General features: G+C 41.9%; 1 protein-coding gene across 2 annotated transcripts in view; it reads left to right on the top strand.

Annotated features, from left to right (window-relative positions):
- CAPN3 (calpain 3) overlaps positions 1–16,133 on the top strand; it is a 26,826-nt gene that overhangs the window by 1,457 nt on the left and 9,236 nt on the right. Inside the window, exons 2-15 of one of the 2 annotated variants that reach the window (XM_031055742.1) lie at positions 4,571–4,640; positions 5,104–5,222; positions 5,828–5,961; positions 6,374–6,542; positions 7,116–7,256; positions 9,643–9,726; positions 10,112–10,197; positions 10,782–10,859; positions 11,308–11,468; positions 12,022–12,191; positions 12,820–12,831; positions 13,983–14,191; positions 14,709–14,745; positions 15,758–15,772. In XM_031055742.1, coding sequence (XP_030911602.1) covers positions 4,571–4,640; positions 5,104–5,222; positions 5,828–5,961; positions 6,374–6,542; positions 7,116–7,256; positions 9,643–9,726; positions 10,112–10,197; positions 10,782–10,859; positions 11,308–11,468; positions 12,022–12,191; positions 12,820–12,831; positions 13,983–14,191; positions 14,709–14,745; positions 15,758–15,772 — 1,485 coding nt within the window. Of the gene's footprint in view, positions 1–4,570; positions 4,641–5,103; positions 5,223–5,827; positions 5,962–6,373; positions 6,543–7,115; positions 7,257–9,642; positions 9,727–10,111; positions 10,198–10,781; positions 10,860–11,307; positions 11,469–12,021; positions 12,192–12,819; positions 12,832–13,982; positions 14,192–14,708; positions 14,746–15,757; positions 15,773–16,133 lie in introns of those variants that run through there. The other variant, XM_031055741.1, reaches the window with a different exon arrangement.

The raw sequence follows: 16,133 nt of genomic DNA, 5'->3' as shown, positions 1-16,133 counted from the left end.
GGGAAGCAGTACAGCAGTACAATGGATGAGTGCCAGCATGCTGCAGCAGACAGACTGCAAGTGTCATATTAGAAAGCATCAAAACAAAAGAAATGTACAATGTAACCTCAGACTCTGTATATAACTGTGCAGGCACAGATCAAACCTTTGTAACTGGAAAGGTTCAGACCAGGGTCTTAGTTCCAAAGACATTTCTTTAAGTCACTCATGAAAATGTAACTTTGGACTTCCTATTCATGTAGCAGCCACAGGCTGGGGACCACATAAGACTTAAAATACAATATAAACTTCAAACCCAAAGCTATCTGGGTTTTTTGTTGTTTTTTGGGTTTGGTTTTTTTTTGACACAAACAGGAGTAATACTGGGCTAAAGAGTATTTTACTAAGAGGTTAAAGCAAGCATTGGAACACCACATATACTCAATTGCACAGGCTGTGTTTTGTGATAGTCTGTAAAGATACGGACAATTTATGTTCTTGTAAATTGCAATCGTTTTCCCACCCCCCCCCCCCCCCCCAAAGAAAGAAAATACTTTCGCTTATAAAATTTATAAAGTGGTAATTTTAATCACTTTGAAATTCAGGTCAATAGTTGAATGAAACTTGATAATGTAGTCTAAAAGAAAAAAAAATACCTCACAGTTCAGAATTCCTGAGAGAATGTCGTAATGTGACCAGTCTAGATAATTTCCCTGTGCCATTTTATGTGCCACATACCTCAAGACACAGCAAATAAACAAGTGATCAATGTACTCTATGATCCCACTTAAAACAGAGGGCTGGGAAATACACAACATATTCCTGACTCTCTGGCTTCCTGAGTCACCTTAGTCATGTCACCTCATCAATTTGTATCAAAGACCCTCTACCCAGAGGCCAGGTCCTCCTCTGCCACCTCCCAAAATGCTTGTCCTCTGCTGCAGTGAGGGCAGCAAATGCATGAGGACTGGCCTTGTCCCTTACCCAGGGAAGGACAGGTGCTGTGCAGGGCAGCTGGCAGCCCTGGCATGGGGGCAGAAAAAAGGTATTTGTAATTCTACCCAGCTACTGACTGCCATGCCATGACAGGAATGCACAGAGAAGATCTCCTAATACTCAATTCAGACAAAAGCCAAGTGAGTGCCCTGAAAGTTCCCCTGAGAAAAGTCTGCAGGATACATTCCTCCAGTGTTTCTGTTCAAAGTATGCAGACCATGGTTTAGATACATAGAGGGAAAATTAAATCCTCCTCAGTTAACGCAAAATATTAAATTATTTGCTCACCCACAGCAGGTAAGAGAAGCCCAAAGAGCTGCTTACACCTACAGCAGGTCACATCCAGCTCATTGACTGGCTGTGCCTCTCACAACTATGCTGCCAGTGGGAATTTCTCACAGCTGAGAGCAAGGATGAGGCTACTGATCTTTGAGAGCTGAGAAAAAGTCTGTGTTAATAACACAGAATATTGAGAGGTCCTGCTGCAGTCCTGTGTGAATCTAATGACACCAGGGTATTGATAGGAAGGCTCTACTGTGACACTGTATGCTTTCAAATGCACCATTGTCATTCTCCTCACTCACAGCCAAGTCACAACATAGCCCACATCAAGCAACAACATTCAATGACTTCCCTATGGTGATCCTTTCCATAGCCAGAAAATCACCAGGAGGAGCTTTTTTTTCATAATGAATACAAATAAAATCGAGTCAGCAAACTACTGGATTTTGCTTGGAATGAAAATTAATCAGTCAGATCATCTACTGCACACGTGAAGCTGTTTGAATTTAGTAATCACAAAATGTGTGCCTGTGCAGGTCATACCACAAAGCAAAGATGGAAGTTAGTGCCACCAAGGTAGAACTTTCAGAAGAAGATAATCCAGCTCAGAAGCTCTAAAAGCAGCTTGGTGTCTGACATTGAGCTGTGCCTTGAAGTGCACAGCACAGATATTTAAAAGCGTGGTCTAGACCACAAGAGACCAAGAGACAATGAGGCTACAAATTGTCTGAGGCTGAAAAAGATCTTTCCTCTGTTTCATAGGATCAGTTTAGGGAATTTACTCAGAATGTCAGTTTATTAATGGCAGTTTTTAGAGGAATTAATGCCTTTTGCTGCAGCAGTATAAGCTGGCTGGCAGATTTCTTCCTGACACAGAAGAAAAGCCAACGAAAATGTAACAAAGATCAAATGCCATTTTTAGTTGCATGCTGCCTTTGCATTTTCCAGTGCTCCCTTCCAACTGACTCATAAGTAATCTCTTCCCAGAATGCAGCATGCACCACTACGAGGTTTTTCCTGAGATTCTTTGTTTTCTTTGCTGTAACTGACTCTTTGTAATGAAATTACAGTCTGAACTGTATCAACCCAGTGCAACACAAAGCTCCTTTGGATAGTACCAAGGCAGTCTGAGGCACTCAGATCAGAAGAGGCTCTTTTAAAATATGAATTATTGCCTCAGTGAAGTGCAGCCTGTTGGGATTCTCTGTGATAACTTGACCTAGGAGATGAAGAGCAATCCCTTGCTCAGCCAGGAAGACTGGAAGGACAGACCTGCCACCTGCATCTTGGACACCTGGTAATCTCGCTCTGCTGACTGAGTACTTCATGCTTGAAAGACCTTGATACCTTTCTCTGCAACTTCAGCAGTACTCAGCAAACTAGTGCAGCTGGAGATGAACTAAGGAAATACAAATTAAAATCATATCCACAGTGTGCTATACACACCTGGCCTGCATAAAGAAATGCAAGAAAAGCATTTCTGTTATAGCTAAACCAGGCCACATGACAATTGCATGATTTTTTTCTTTGCATTCCACCAAGCATCCTACAAAACAAATGACCCCAAGATGCAATAAATGGCTCTGAGTAACACATCACTGTACATTTAATATTTGGAAATAACTAGGTGGCACCTGACTACTTTCAACCAAAACACAGCAGGCTGGATTTCAAAGCTAGTTACAATAAGAGCAAGATAGAGTCAAAGTGTAATAATAGAGTTGGAAAAAACACAAACCAAAAACCTGGCATGTCAGACTAGTTTTCAGCAGAGCACCACAGCAATGTAAGGAAGAATATTTTCAAAAAGACAAGTGAGTGGAGAAAAGCATGAAGGCATCTCAAACATCTGCTTTGACAGAACTGGACCCCAACAGCTGATCAAGGCCCAAAATAACAGGACAATCCCACCATTCTTTCTCTCAAGGAAAGTAAAGTGCCTGCAGGGGTTGGTGGTAGGGAGGATGGCAGAAGTTGGTCTCCTGTCTGATATGACTAATCCAAATACTTACATCAAAGCAACTCTTCTGATAACTGTGAAGGAGAAAAGAAGCGGGTTTGAGCCAAACAAAACTACTAGACCTGAAACATGAGTCTGGGAAAGTCCAGGGCCACCCTGATGATATTAATAAGAAGTTTTAGACTATAGAGGTAGCATCAGCTGCCTGCGTATGCTGCCACACAAACAATTGTCAATTGTTTGTTCTGTCTCCTTCCCACTCTTGTCCCAACATCTTTCAATAGATTGGTCTCTTAGACTATACTTTGTCTTCTTCCCAATTTGCAGCTGCTCAGGACAGTGCTCCTTAGGTTGCAATATCTTTCTTTCCTTACCTTCATAAGAGATGCGTCCAGAAGTTCTGTTTTCTTATTCTTCTCCATACCAAGTATTTGAGTATGACAAATGGGATAAAGCAGGGATATTTTTCACTCTGTAGGACAGGTTATAGCCACTACTTTCCTTGGTTTTCATCTGTCTGGTTTTCACAGTCTTTGTCCATTATAGAAAAGGGCTATGTAAGCCTGCAATTGTCCCACCTCACTTGCTGCATTTTACCTTTCCTCCCTGCAGAAATGTCTTTATTATTTATACATGTATAGCATCTTGTACCCACTCTATTGTAGTATAAATACAGACAAACCCAATACATTGTGCAATGTGCAGGATGAAAGGAGACCTTCCTGTCCTTGGAGACATATTATATTTATACACATTTTTGAATACAGAAATGTCAATTAAATACTACAACATGAGGCAAAGAATAAATCTCTTAACCAGAAACTGATTATTTCTGGCAATTAAACATCTGATCCTTTAATTTTAAGAAGGAGTAATGCCAGGCTTCACTCCCAATGAAACGCATTCTTCAACCCTTTCAGTGCCCCAACATGCCAGTTACTGCAAATTGGACATAAGATAATTTTAAAATAATTTAGTCTGGTCATTTGATGGTTTTTTTCATCTACTTTCTCTCCTGCCTCCTCCAATGTTTTGGTTTTTTTCATAACTGTGCAGAAAAAATATTTTTCCCAATTCTTCTTCTTTCAGTATGTTTTCACATTATAGTACAGAGGGAGCACCCCAGGCTCAATATTAGACCCTGTAGGTGCATAGGGAAAACTCTGACTGGAGTCTGGAACATCCAGATTCCAAAACATTTTCATAGTGGAACTCTGCAGATTAAAATTGTGAGAGAGGTTTTGATACCACAAGCTATCCTATAGGAAAATGTTCTAAAACTGCCTTTACTTCTGTGCTAAATAGGCATCATTATGGACACTTCCTGCTCATCCATCTGTTTCTGTTTTGTAGGAAATCTGTGAGAATCCACGGTTTATCATTGGTGGAGCCAACAGAACAGATATCTGCCAAGGAGAATTAGGTATGAAATTCTTACTTCAACTCTGCACTTTTTAAAGTCTACATCATGGTTTAGCTCTCCCTTAAGTTTCTTTCATTTCCAAGGTGATATCTGAAATCCTCTGTCTCAGCGATTCCTTTGCTCTGTAGCAAATTGTTGACATCTGCTTAGTAGTAATCTAGGCAAGAACTTTTAGTGAAAGATTCACATGCCACAGGGAATTCTTAATGCAGGTAACAATGCTCATCAGATTTTAGGCTTTTTCTAAAGTACATGGAATATCATCTATTTAGCCTGTGTGTACCCAGCCATGAACAATGCCCATGAGCATTTCTAGAGCACAAACAGATAAAGTGCTGAAGTACTGAAGAACACAGACAATCATACTCTACTGAGAATTTAAATGTCACTTTGCAATATCTCAGGTTTTCCCTTTCAAATTGCTCTCGCCTTCATTTTGTCTGCTGCTTCTGCTCATTTACAGGTAACTGCTGGTTTCTGGCTGCCATTGCTTGCCTGACACTGAATAAAAAACTACTCTGTAGAGTCATTCCTCATGACCAGTCCTTTATACAAAACTATGCCGGTATCTTTCACTTCCAGGTGAGTCGCTCCGTCTAGTGGCGAGCATATGCATTTGCTCAACGCTCAGCTCTTGGCATGCTCTTCTCGCTTTCCCCACCCTTTGGAAGCATGAGTGACAGCAGGGAGGAAAAGGGACTGAATTGCCTCACCCCAAACTCTTCCATCAGGCCAGTCACAGCAGGGCCAGCCAATAAAAGCAATTAGGGAGCATTAACTCAGCAAGGAAGCATTTGCAGGTTGCAGTGTCCTGGGTGTAAGGAGTAACAACAGGTGCCTGCTCCTGCCTCACTGCTCAGATGCAGCACTGGAGCCAGCACGGACACGCGGTCACTTGGCAAGAGCAGCTGCTTTTAGGCACGCAAATAGCTGGTCAAAACAAGTTCTCTAAGAACGTCTTATTCGGAAAAGATTGACTGCTTTCCACATTTCCTTTGGTTCTCGTAAGGAACATTTGCCCAGGGGAATTCAATACAGCTGCCTCCCTCACAGTAGCCATCAGTTTTGGCCACATTATGAAGTGTATTTCCACATTTCTCGTCTCTCAGCCTGACTTTTCAGCCAGGCTTCCTCTCCCTGCACCAAGTCAATCCAGTTGTTGGTTTTTTTTGTTTGCCTTTGAGCAGTTCTGGCGCTATGGAGACTGGGTGGATGTCGTCATCGATGACTGCTTACCCACCTACAACAACCAGCTGGTCTTTACCAAGTCCTCCCAGCGCAACGAGTTCTGGAGCGCCCTCCTGGAAAAGGCCTATGCAAAGTAAAGCGAACCGCGGGGCTGCGCCGGGCTCCCCAGCGCCGCTCCTTCTGCTGGGGCGGTGCTTACACCGCGGCGTACAGCGTTTAGAAGCACGCCAAGAATGTACCTGAATACACCAAGGCCTTTTCCCATGCCTTGGAGTTGGGGATGGGTTAAAGTGTATTTTCTAAGAAGTTTTGCTACTCATTCAGAAATCTACATTTGATTTTCAGCATATCTTTCTCTTTTTTTTTCTTTGTATGTGTGCAGGTGGCATGGTTTAGAAGTTTTAACTTGTGAGTTAACAGACTGATGAGTTGTGGGGTTTTAGTATATGTGTTTACATAGCTGTAGTTATACACACAAGTTGGATATAAACATATAGGTAGGTATTTATACCTGTGTAAAAGATCCCTTTTTATCTCTTTTCAAGACTCCATGGGTCATATGAAGCTTTGAAGGGAGGCAACACCACTGAAGCCATGGAGGATTTCACCGGAGGAGTCACAGAGTTCTATGAGATAAAGGATGCCCCTAAAGATATCTATAAAATCATGAAACATGCCATTGACAGAGGATCCCTCATGGCCAGTTCCATTGATGTGAGTCCATATGAACTTTGCAGATAAGAAATGACAGAGGGGAGGGACCTCTCCATTCATAACCAAATATATACCACCTTTGGAACTGCTTGGTTTAGGCCACATAGAAAACATCCATTTCTAGGAGATGGAGTAATCCCTCCCTAGAGACCAGCTATTAGCAAACAGTGAGTACTAAAAGGGAAATAAACAGAAGTAGAACATGGAGGTGGAAAGAACAGGTACAATCAGCAAAACCACTACCCCTTCCCCCTCAAGACCCTAACCCAATGAAATAGGTTAGTATGAGGATGCTGCAACTCTGTTAAGACACAAATCTTCATGTCAAAGATCTTAAGTGTTGAGATTAACATTTTATTGTCCAGAGGGCTTCAGACTGTCTTCACTTGTCGTAAATTTAAAAACTAAGAAACTAATACCTTATGGAGTACTGTATTTCAGTAAAGGTGGGAGAACAGTGATATTGACCACTGTAGATAAGTATGGACATAGTGAGGGAAAAGAGAAGTAATCTGGGCTGTCTTTTACCACTCATCTTCCTCCATGATACTTTTCTCCCATTCTCTGTGCCAGGATGACCTAGGCTTTTGCTATGGATCAGCTCCTCGGAGCAACATTGGGGAACTGATTGCTCGCATGGTGAAGAATCAAGAAAATGCACAGATGACTCAGTCCACTGTAGACTACCAGGGCATCGAGGAGAGGCCAGCCTGGGTATGTCTCCTAAGCAGTTGACTTCAGAATGCTTTTATTTACAAACTGTTAGAGAAACATATCACCTATGTTTTTAAATCCTTCTTTGGTTTCGCAGAATAACACTAATGACATGTTCTTATGGATGCTGTTTGATGTGTGTGTTAAAAGACCTCAGCGCTTTCCAGCACAGTGACTGATACTAGGGGGCTTCACTGATACTGGGGCATTAAAGGGCTGTTGGCTTGTGACACAGGCTTATAATTTGCAGAACAAGGAATTTATTAGTGGATTTTATAGTCTCTTGCTTGAATAGGGTGGAGAGAATGAAAAAACTAAAAGACTAGAATACAACGAGATCCTTGGGTGTGCATGGAATGTCAAAGAAAGAAAAAGCAAGCTCTGTATAGCTCTCGCTCCAGGCAAAAAAAGCTCTTAGTGAACTTATTTTGAGACAGAGTCCTCTACCCATTAATAGAGGAGAGCCTGCTCTACGGACAATCTTTTTTTCTCTTTTTTTTTTTTTTTTTTTGATTACTGCAAACAAAGTCCTCATTAAAAATGCCCAACAAGGAAAAGAAAAATATTTGGAGTTTTATATGTGTGATGAAATACAAAGTAATTCCAGCATATCCACATAAGTATCTAGCAAAATAGAGGCATGTTAAAACCCTCTAAGAAAAAATCCCATACTAGACAACTTAGAAGCTTTTGAATCTGTAGAGGGACACTTTGCTGCCTTCTCTGTGTCAAGCAGCTGTCATACCTTGCCCTTTAAGGAGCTGCATTTCCATGACAATGAAATTACATCTCTTGTTTTACAGCGGTGTAGGGAAGGGGGGAGAAAAACAAAACAAAACCAAAGAAAAATCCTTCACAATTACATCACTCAAAATTTTTGGTTGTGCAAACTTCTGCATTTGCAGCTGAAGTAGCTGATTTTTTTCTCTTCTGACATCCATATTTAGTTCTTCCTAAAAGACTGAAATGGTGTCATTCTTTGGGAAAGACCAGTATGACTATCTTGTTTTGCAAGCATGGCTGCCCAAACCTCCCATGTCTGGGAGGAGAATTTCCTCCTCAGTGACTGTCTACTAAAAGAAGATTGCAAAACTCTTTCTCTACTTGTCGCCCCAGCAGCTGTTGTGCTGGTCGTTATTGCATATTCCTGAACCATCACCAGGAAAAAAAATCAGGACTCTCAATGGAAAGAGGCAGATGAAACACTTCCAAAACCTGGACTTTGACAAGTTGTCCGGGTCACCAGAAGTTAATGTTCTTAAATAGAAAGAAGAGAAAAGGGTTCTGAGAAGTCATGATGGCAACAACTAGAGAAGAAATTAAGAAAAAAGGAAATAGGTGTGAGGTTATAGTATGAAAACAGAATCAAGAGAAAATAAACCAAATAGATGCTGAAGTGAAATAATGGAAAACAATTGCAACATCCAGGAAATATTTGGATGAGATCCTCCCTGTGCAAGCTGAGAACATTTCTATGTGACCTTACTAATTCTCCCCCAGGATCCAGCCCTGCCTTTTTCATGCCGTTAGATGTGTCAAGAAGGGTTGCAGAGTTACTGACAGGACTTTGCAGGCATCTCTCAGCAACAGGCATAAAGAAGGAGGAGAAGTTTTGCTCCTGGTCCACATGCACGTGGCAGGGTCTTCCCCTCTCACTGATACTGGAGATCTCTCGTACAAGCAGAGCACGCTGTGTGCATCTGCCATCCCACTCCCAGTTCCAGATCTCACAGATACACAAGTAAAAATCCATCAGACACACTAAAAGCTGATGACTAAGACAGCAAATATATTTACACCTGAGCAACACAGCTATGCCCTTCCTGAAAGTAAGATGCAATAAGATAGTGTCAGTTAGCAGGCACAGTGTATTAAATAGGGTATTTAAATCTCATTGTGATAAGATAGCCGCCGTGTGGAAAGATGAAAGTATTCTAGGTGTTGATTTGCTCTGATTTTTAACCAGTTCATGTGTAGTAACCTTACAGAGCTATACAAGAACATACCATCCTAGAAAAGGCTGAACAGTCTTCTAATATAAAAAACTAATTATTTGATTAAGCATGCTATATCCTGCCATGTTCCAAGTGCAAAAAGCAGTAGTCTACACAAAAGGGAAAAAGACACCAGAAAATGTCCTTTCCAATTGATCTTATCAACTTTTTCTATTTTTAGTTCATACTGCACTCCTTTCTAACTATCAGCATGAATTCTATGGGTGCTTAGCTTGACCACTTTGACAAACACAAAGAGGAGAACAAGGCAAAAAATCCTGTCAGCTGAACGGTGTCACCCTCCCTGTGAAAGCCCGGGGTGGCAGCACCTGCCCTGGAGCAGGCAGCTGAGCTTTGTGTGAGTCCCACAGGTGTTTCTCTCTGTCCAACAGACCATAATGCCGATGCAGTACGAGACACGGATGTCCTGCGGGCTTGTCAAAGGGCACGCCTACTCTGTGACGGCCGTGGAAGAGGTATGTGCCCCACTCCCCCCTCCAGCTGCGCACAGCTGCAGCCGCTGCTGCTGGCCAGGCCCCACGCACGGCAGCAATGCCATGAGAGGCATGAAAAGCGAAACAAATTAGGAGCCAAGGAAACAAAACTATATTCAAATAAGTTAATATCTTGTGGACAAAGAAACCTGTCCAAGTTTTGGCTCACTTGGGCAACACCCACTTAGGCAAAGGTGGCCACAGGCAGCTACCTCCTGGTCTTACAGCCTTCCCACAGCCATCCCAAGAAGATCAGGCTGGGGTATAGCCCAGAAAAGCACCATCCCTGAAGGATGTGGTGACAGGCAGAACATTTCCTTTTGAACCAACACTCAGTCTATCCTTGTTGCTTTCTTTTTTAAATTAGACAGTATTTAAAGGGGAAAAAATACGTCTGGTAAGGCTGAGAAACCCCTGGGGCCAGGTGGAATGGAATGGAGCCTGGAGTGACAAGTGAGTAAAACAGAGCTTCACATGATTTGAAAAAGAAGTTGCAGCTTTATTTGCCTTTATGCAGCTTTTGCATAACCCTAATATTCAGTGATGAGGTATCTGAATTGTCTTTGTTGTAATTTTAAAGTTCATTGAGTGCTTAGCTGAAGCTGTAAAAAAGAAAATAGTACCTAATAAGATGTTAAGAGAGGCTTTAATAAATGGAAATTAGGTTATGAAAGAACTGAATGAAGCAAGATGTCAGTGTTTTCCTTAAAGGAATTTCAATAGGTATGCCAGCAATGATAATCTGCAAACACCTTTTTCTTCATGCTAAGTAAAATTAACACAGTTCAGCAGATGTTTGAGAGCTACTAAGAGGAATTCTAAGAGGAAGGCTGAGAGAAGTAGAACAATTGCTTCTTTTGTTGGGCATATAGAGAAGAGGATAGCATTGAGAACGAATTGTTGCAAGGCTTACAAAGGAAAAATTTTGTGGAGGTAGCAAGATTACTCTTGATTTTTCACTCTATGAGCCTGAAGTGTAGAAACTTTAATGAAAACTGTATTGCAAAGTCTAAGCTAAATTGTTTACTCCTTTGAAGGTCAGAGGAGTGGGACTCTGTTAACGAAGAAGAGAAAATCCGCCTGCAGCACAAGGTTGTGGAGGATGGGGAGTTCTGGTGAGAGCATCAGATTCTCTAGGAAATATGCAATCATAGCAAAAATGAATGCCACTGCACTACTACCAATTTGCTAAAATCATTGCAGTGATCTCTGCTTCCCTTCATATTCCCAATAAGCCCTGCTCTGTGATCCTCTCATTTTCCCACCAGAGATAATTCAGTGCCATCAGCACAGTCTTTCTAATTAGGCTACACTTCCACAAGCTCTCCATCACCCTTCCTACTTACTGTCCTGTCAGCTCAGTTTCCCTGAGTTTGGAGCTGTACCTGTGGTAATTCACCAACCAGCAGACCAAGAGCATTTGGAAAACATGGTGCTCCCACTGCAAACTTGTCCAAGTACTGACAGTGCTATTGGTCACCGTCTTCCACCTCCCCAGGGTCTTTCAGACAACTGCCAACCATGTAAACGCATTTGGGTTCAATTTGCCCTCTATTCCTCCAGGATATCATTTCAAGATTTCATGAGGCACTTCACAAAGCTTGAGATCTGTAACCTCACACCTGATGCTCTGGAAGTCGATAAATTCCAGACCTGGACCGTGTCAGTTAATGAAGGACGCTGGGTGAGAGGCTGCTCAGCTGGAGGCTGCCGCAATTATCCAGGTGAGTAAAGGGTCTTTAGGGATACAGCCTCTTTGATGGGGACTAGGTTAGATCCCAAAGGCTAAGTCATACCACAACCTGGTTAGTGCTCAGCCAGAGGAAAATCCTTGCTTTCTCAGTGGACAAGGCATGCAATTGGTTGCTGGACATCTTCTGTCACTATGCTGTAACACAACATGGTAAGCCCAAAAGGCAGCCCTGGCAAAGACAAATCATTGTTCAAGTACTTCACAGTGCCCCAAGTAAAAGGGATGAATTTCACCCTAACAGTTAGATTTCACTTGGGAAATTCACTTTTGTGGATTAGGGATAGCTTTAGGGACTTTTGAGGTTTATCAGATGACAGTTCTCCCTATATCCTCTTTTGCAATGCAGTTGTTAGAATTAAGTAACAGCCATAATATGTAAAAAAACCCATGTATGTCTTAGTCCAATTTTAACCTTTCCCTCAGGAGCCATAGGCAGGGAACTTAAAAGTTCTCTTTGATCATGAGCATCATTAGAAGACTGAAGCTTTACATATTTTCTTTGGGTTGCTGATGGGATTTCACAGATACATTTTGGACCAATCCCCAGTATCGCTTGAAGCTCCTGGAGGAAGATGATGATCCTGAGGATGAAGAGGTTATCTGCAGCTTCCTTGTCGCACTCATGCAGAAAAACAGGAGGAAAGAGCGCAAGCTGGGAGCCAACCTGTACACCATTGGCTTTGCCATCTATGAGGTAACAGCTCTAGATTTTGCTCTTTGCACTGCGGTCACAAATCCTGACAGTATGCATTTACCAAGAGAGTCACTGATTACTTCAAGCTGATTACATCAATTGCAATTTTTGCTTTGCAAGGGAGTCAGAAAATCTGGAAGAGAGGAAGGAAATTCTACTCTTCCTAACTCCTCATACAACAGCAATGTCAGGGTTTACCCATCTATTAAGTGAGACACTTTTTAGGCTTTTATAGTGACCTAATGCCAGATTTTAGCATATTCTTTCACATATCTTTTTCAATCTCCCTTTTGTCCTTTCTGAAACTAAGCATTTCACTGGCAGAAGACTGAAAAAGGAAACAGACATCCAAGACTAACACATAGCAATTAACCTCTGTCCCTGCTATTGACTTGATGAAAAAGTCAATTTTCTCAGTCCCTTGCACAAACATATTTCGTTCAGATTTTACCTGATTTCATGTAGAAGTCAAGAAACTTAGAAAGGAAGAGGGAAAGTGCTTATCTGACTAAGGACACTTTAATTATTGTGTCCCCAGAACTTTAGTTGAATGCCCTTCTGTATGACCTATAAACATGTAGTCTCCCCTTGCAGCTCTGACTGTTTCTTCTCTCTGTTTCTCCCTAAGGTGCCCAAAGAGGTATGCGCACAATGGAGCAAGATTGACATCTTGGTGTATACCCACAGCTAGTGTTGCTATAGTGCCTGGCAGGAAGTCAGAAGGAGGCTGTCGAGTTTGTTTTCAGGGATGTAGCAGCAGTAGAACTGCTAACCTTTTTTCTTTGAGTGTTTATTAGTAATATTTTGTGAGTAATTTTTAGTTCCTTCTCACTCACACTCCATTTTCAATTGGACCTTTTCATCAGTGCTTTTTTCTCTTCTGTGGTGGCCTGGCCATCACTTGCACAGCTGGTCAGAGATCCAGGAAGCAGCGCCTGTGAGGGCTTAGCCTCTGCACTCCATGCAGAACCACCCTAAGCCACTTGTACTTCCTCCTAAAAATAATACAAATGGCCTACATTCTGCAGTCACAGAGTTTTCTCTGTAGTCTTAGAATGGTTTAGAAAATTATGGTATTTTCATACATTGAAGAAAGCTTATCAAAAGTACAGAGATTAGATTTTTTCTGAGCCTGACAGTAGCTGAATCATTGGCATCTCAAGTTTTGCTAACAAGCTCACCTGAAGGCTGCTACTTGGAAAGCATGAGGATGACAGTCTGAATTTTGTCTTTGCCAACTATCTTAGAGATGGTAACTTCTGCAAAAAACAGCCTGCAAGTGTGTTTAGTTCACAATTCTTGGCTTAATTTTCATATTTGAACTAATGCAATGTTTGATTATCACATTTGTTTAGCAGATACAGAACTCATGTTTTGTCTAGACAAGGACGTGTTTATGGTGAAGGCACCTTCACTTTATCACTCTGCATGTAGGAGTTTGCTTACACTATTCCTTGCCATGCGCCCTCCAAGGAAAGTGGTTGAGCTTTGGTTACACAGAACACAGCATCTAGCAAGAGTCAGATACAAGTACCTACACAGCAGAAGTCAGCCACACAATCTGCAGGTGGGCCCTGGAGCAGCCCTCAGAAGCCAACTAGACTCAGTCAGTGGCAACTTAAAGGTGACAGACTCTGTACCTGTCACCAGCTACCACCAGTCCTCAGCTCCCTGCTTGCTAAGCTGCTGCTTCCTGTCTTTTCTGTCCCAGCTGCGCACTGCCTGCATGGCAAGCCACCTGGGCAATGGGCAAAACTGCCTTGAAGACAAATGGACTCATTTGTTCTGCAGATGCATGGTACTAAGCACCACTTGCAGAAGGATTTTTTCCTCTACAATGCCTCCAAAGCTAGAAGTAAGACCTACATAAACATGCGAGAAATCTCTGAGCGCTTCCGGTTACCTCCCAGCGAGTACGTCATCATCCCATCGACATATGACCCCCACCAGGAGGGAGAATTCATCCTCAGGGTCTTCTCAGAGAAAAGAAGTCTTTCAGAGTAAGTTGCAGAGCCATTTATCTGGCCATATAGGTGGAGTGACCTCACTAGTCTGCTAAAGTCATGTTATCAGTTTGCTACACCCTTCTTTTTATTTTCTTAACCTCATTAGAAACTCCAAGCTGCAAACTCATTTCCACAAGCTTACTTTATAGATTAACAAGAACCTGCTTTGAATTGTCTTTGGAGAAGCTTACTGCTTGCAGGATATCCTTTGCAAACAAACCATTAGGCATTTACTAAGGCCGAAGAACTTCTGCTTTACTTCCAGTTCACTCTTATAAAGGCTCTTTACAGGAGTAAGCCAGGTGGCAGGTGTCCTGGAAATGGTACTTGGGATGTTCAGCTCAAACTGGAAAAAAGCTACTCCTAAAGCCTGCAGCAGTAATGGTGGAAGCCAGCCCACACCACTGGCTGCTTGGAAAGTTTGAGTGGCTGCTTAAAAACCACCTAAAGAAACAAGCAACTTTGGGAACAGTCACTTTCCTGATTTATTTGTTTTCTGCTTCCTACTTAGGGAGGTTGAAAACATGATTGAGGCAGAACGTCCATTGGTAAGTACTGTCCTGGCCCTCTTTTGTGTATATGGGTAGAGAGGATAGGAACATGACACCTAGGGAAACCTACAGCAGGAAATCATTTGCAGCTACATGACAGTACCTTTATCAAATTCTTATCTTTTTTCTCATTAAGATACTTCTGTTGACACTTGATTTATATATGCTACTTTCTGAACTTGATTCAGACCAAAACACTTTTGCAGATTTGAAATATGGTCCTGGCATAGAGAAGCTGGATGCTAAGCATTGTTTTTGCCTCCATCGATGGAGATTATCCATTTTCCAGGGGAGGCCTAACTCTGTGTCCTGAGATACTTTCTTTGTGAAATTGGCGTCTCATCTAATAAAGAAAAAACTACCTTATTTTGAAGTACCTGCTTTCTGAAAGGAGATCCTAATAGCACTCTGATTCAAAATAGCATTCATGGCAAGTTCTAACTCTTCCCCTGGAGTTTTTTACACATCTTTGTGGGGATATACTAGAGCAAACAATACAATAAGTCTTGAAAAAAAATCAGAAGAAATGCTGTTGCACAGAATTGAGCTCCATCAAACCTTGCTCAGACATGTTCCCCTTTTGTTTGCTGTCAAAGTGAAAAACAACTGTCCAGATGTGAGGGAATTAAATTGTCACTTCAGATATTGTTGATCTATGGGCATAGAAGTTCAATCTCCCCTACACTGGCAGGCTGGGAAAAAGAAAAGGAATACTCAGAACTAAAGAGATTTTATTCAAGCAGACAAAGCCCCAGATGAGATGAGACAGACTCAGTTTTGCTATGGTTTCTGCAATGTGTTTCCTTCAGTATGCCATTTCTTGGTGGGTGCACGTTCCCTCATTTTTAGTGATTTGAAAGCTCTATACATATAGAAAATGGGAAAATTTGTATGAGTATAGGAACTGGAAAAATAAACATGAGAAAGGAAAAAAATAAGAAAAATAAAAGTTTGTCTTCAGCTCTGCATAATCTGATCAAGCACTTTTTAATTTTGTCTCTTCACACAGAAGAAAAAGGGCAAGGTAGGTACCTGTGCAATGTGCTAAGTGCCAGCAAGGCAAAGAGCATGTGCAATGCATGAGCAGGGACAGACTTCCTTGCTATTATAATTTTCTCTATGTCTGGAAACTGACCTAGTTAATGAAGGGTGATGGATATGAGGCCATTTGCATGCAACAAAGATTTTGTCTTCCTACTTGAGATTGTAATGAAATAGCATTAGCATCATATACCCCTCTTGCTCAAAGGGGTGGTGAAAGGGTAACAAACTACTCCGCTCAGTCCTCTGCGTTGCTCAAACTGTTCCTCCCTGCCCCTCCACAGGCAACCTGACACCCCTTGCTAGAGAAAAGCACCCCTTCTCCAGACATGTGCCCTCACACT

The sequence above is a fragment of the Geospiza fortis genome, unplaced genomic scaffold, assembly GCF_000277835.1.
Source record: "Geospiza fortis unplaced genomic scaffold, GeoFor_1.0 scaffold66, whole genome shotgun sequence".
In the NCBI taxonomy this organism is placed as follows: domain Eukaryota; kingdom Metazoa; phylum Chordata; class Aves; order Passeriformes; family Thraupidae; genus Geospiza; species Geospiza fortis.
This window is presented reverse-complemented; position numbering and strand designations above follow the sequence as displayed.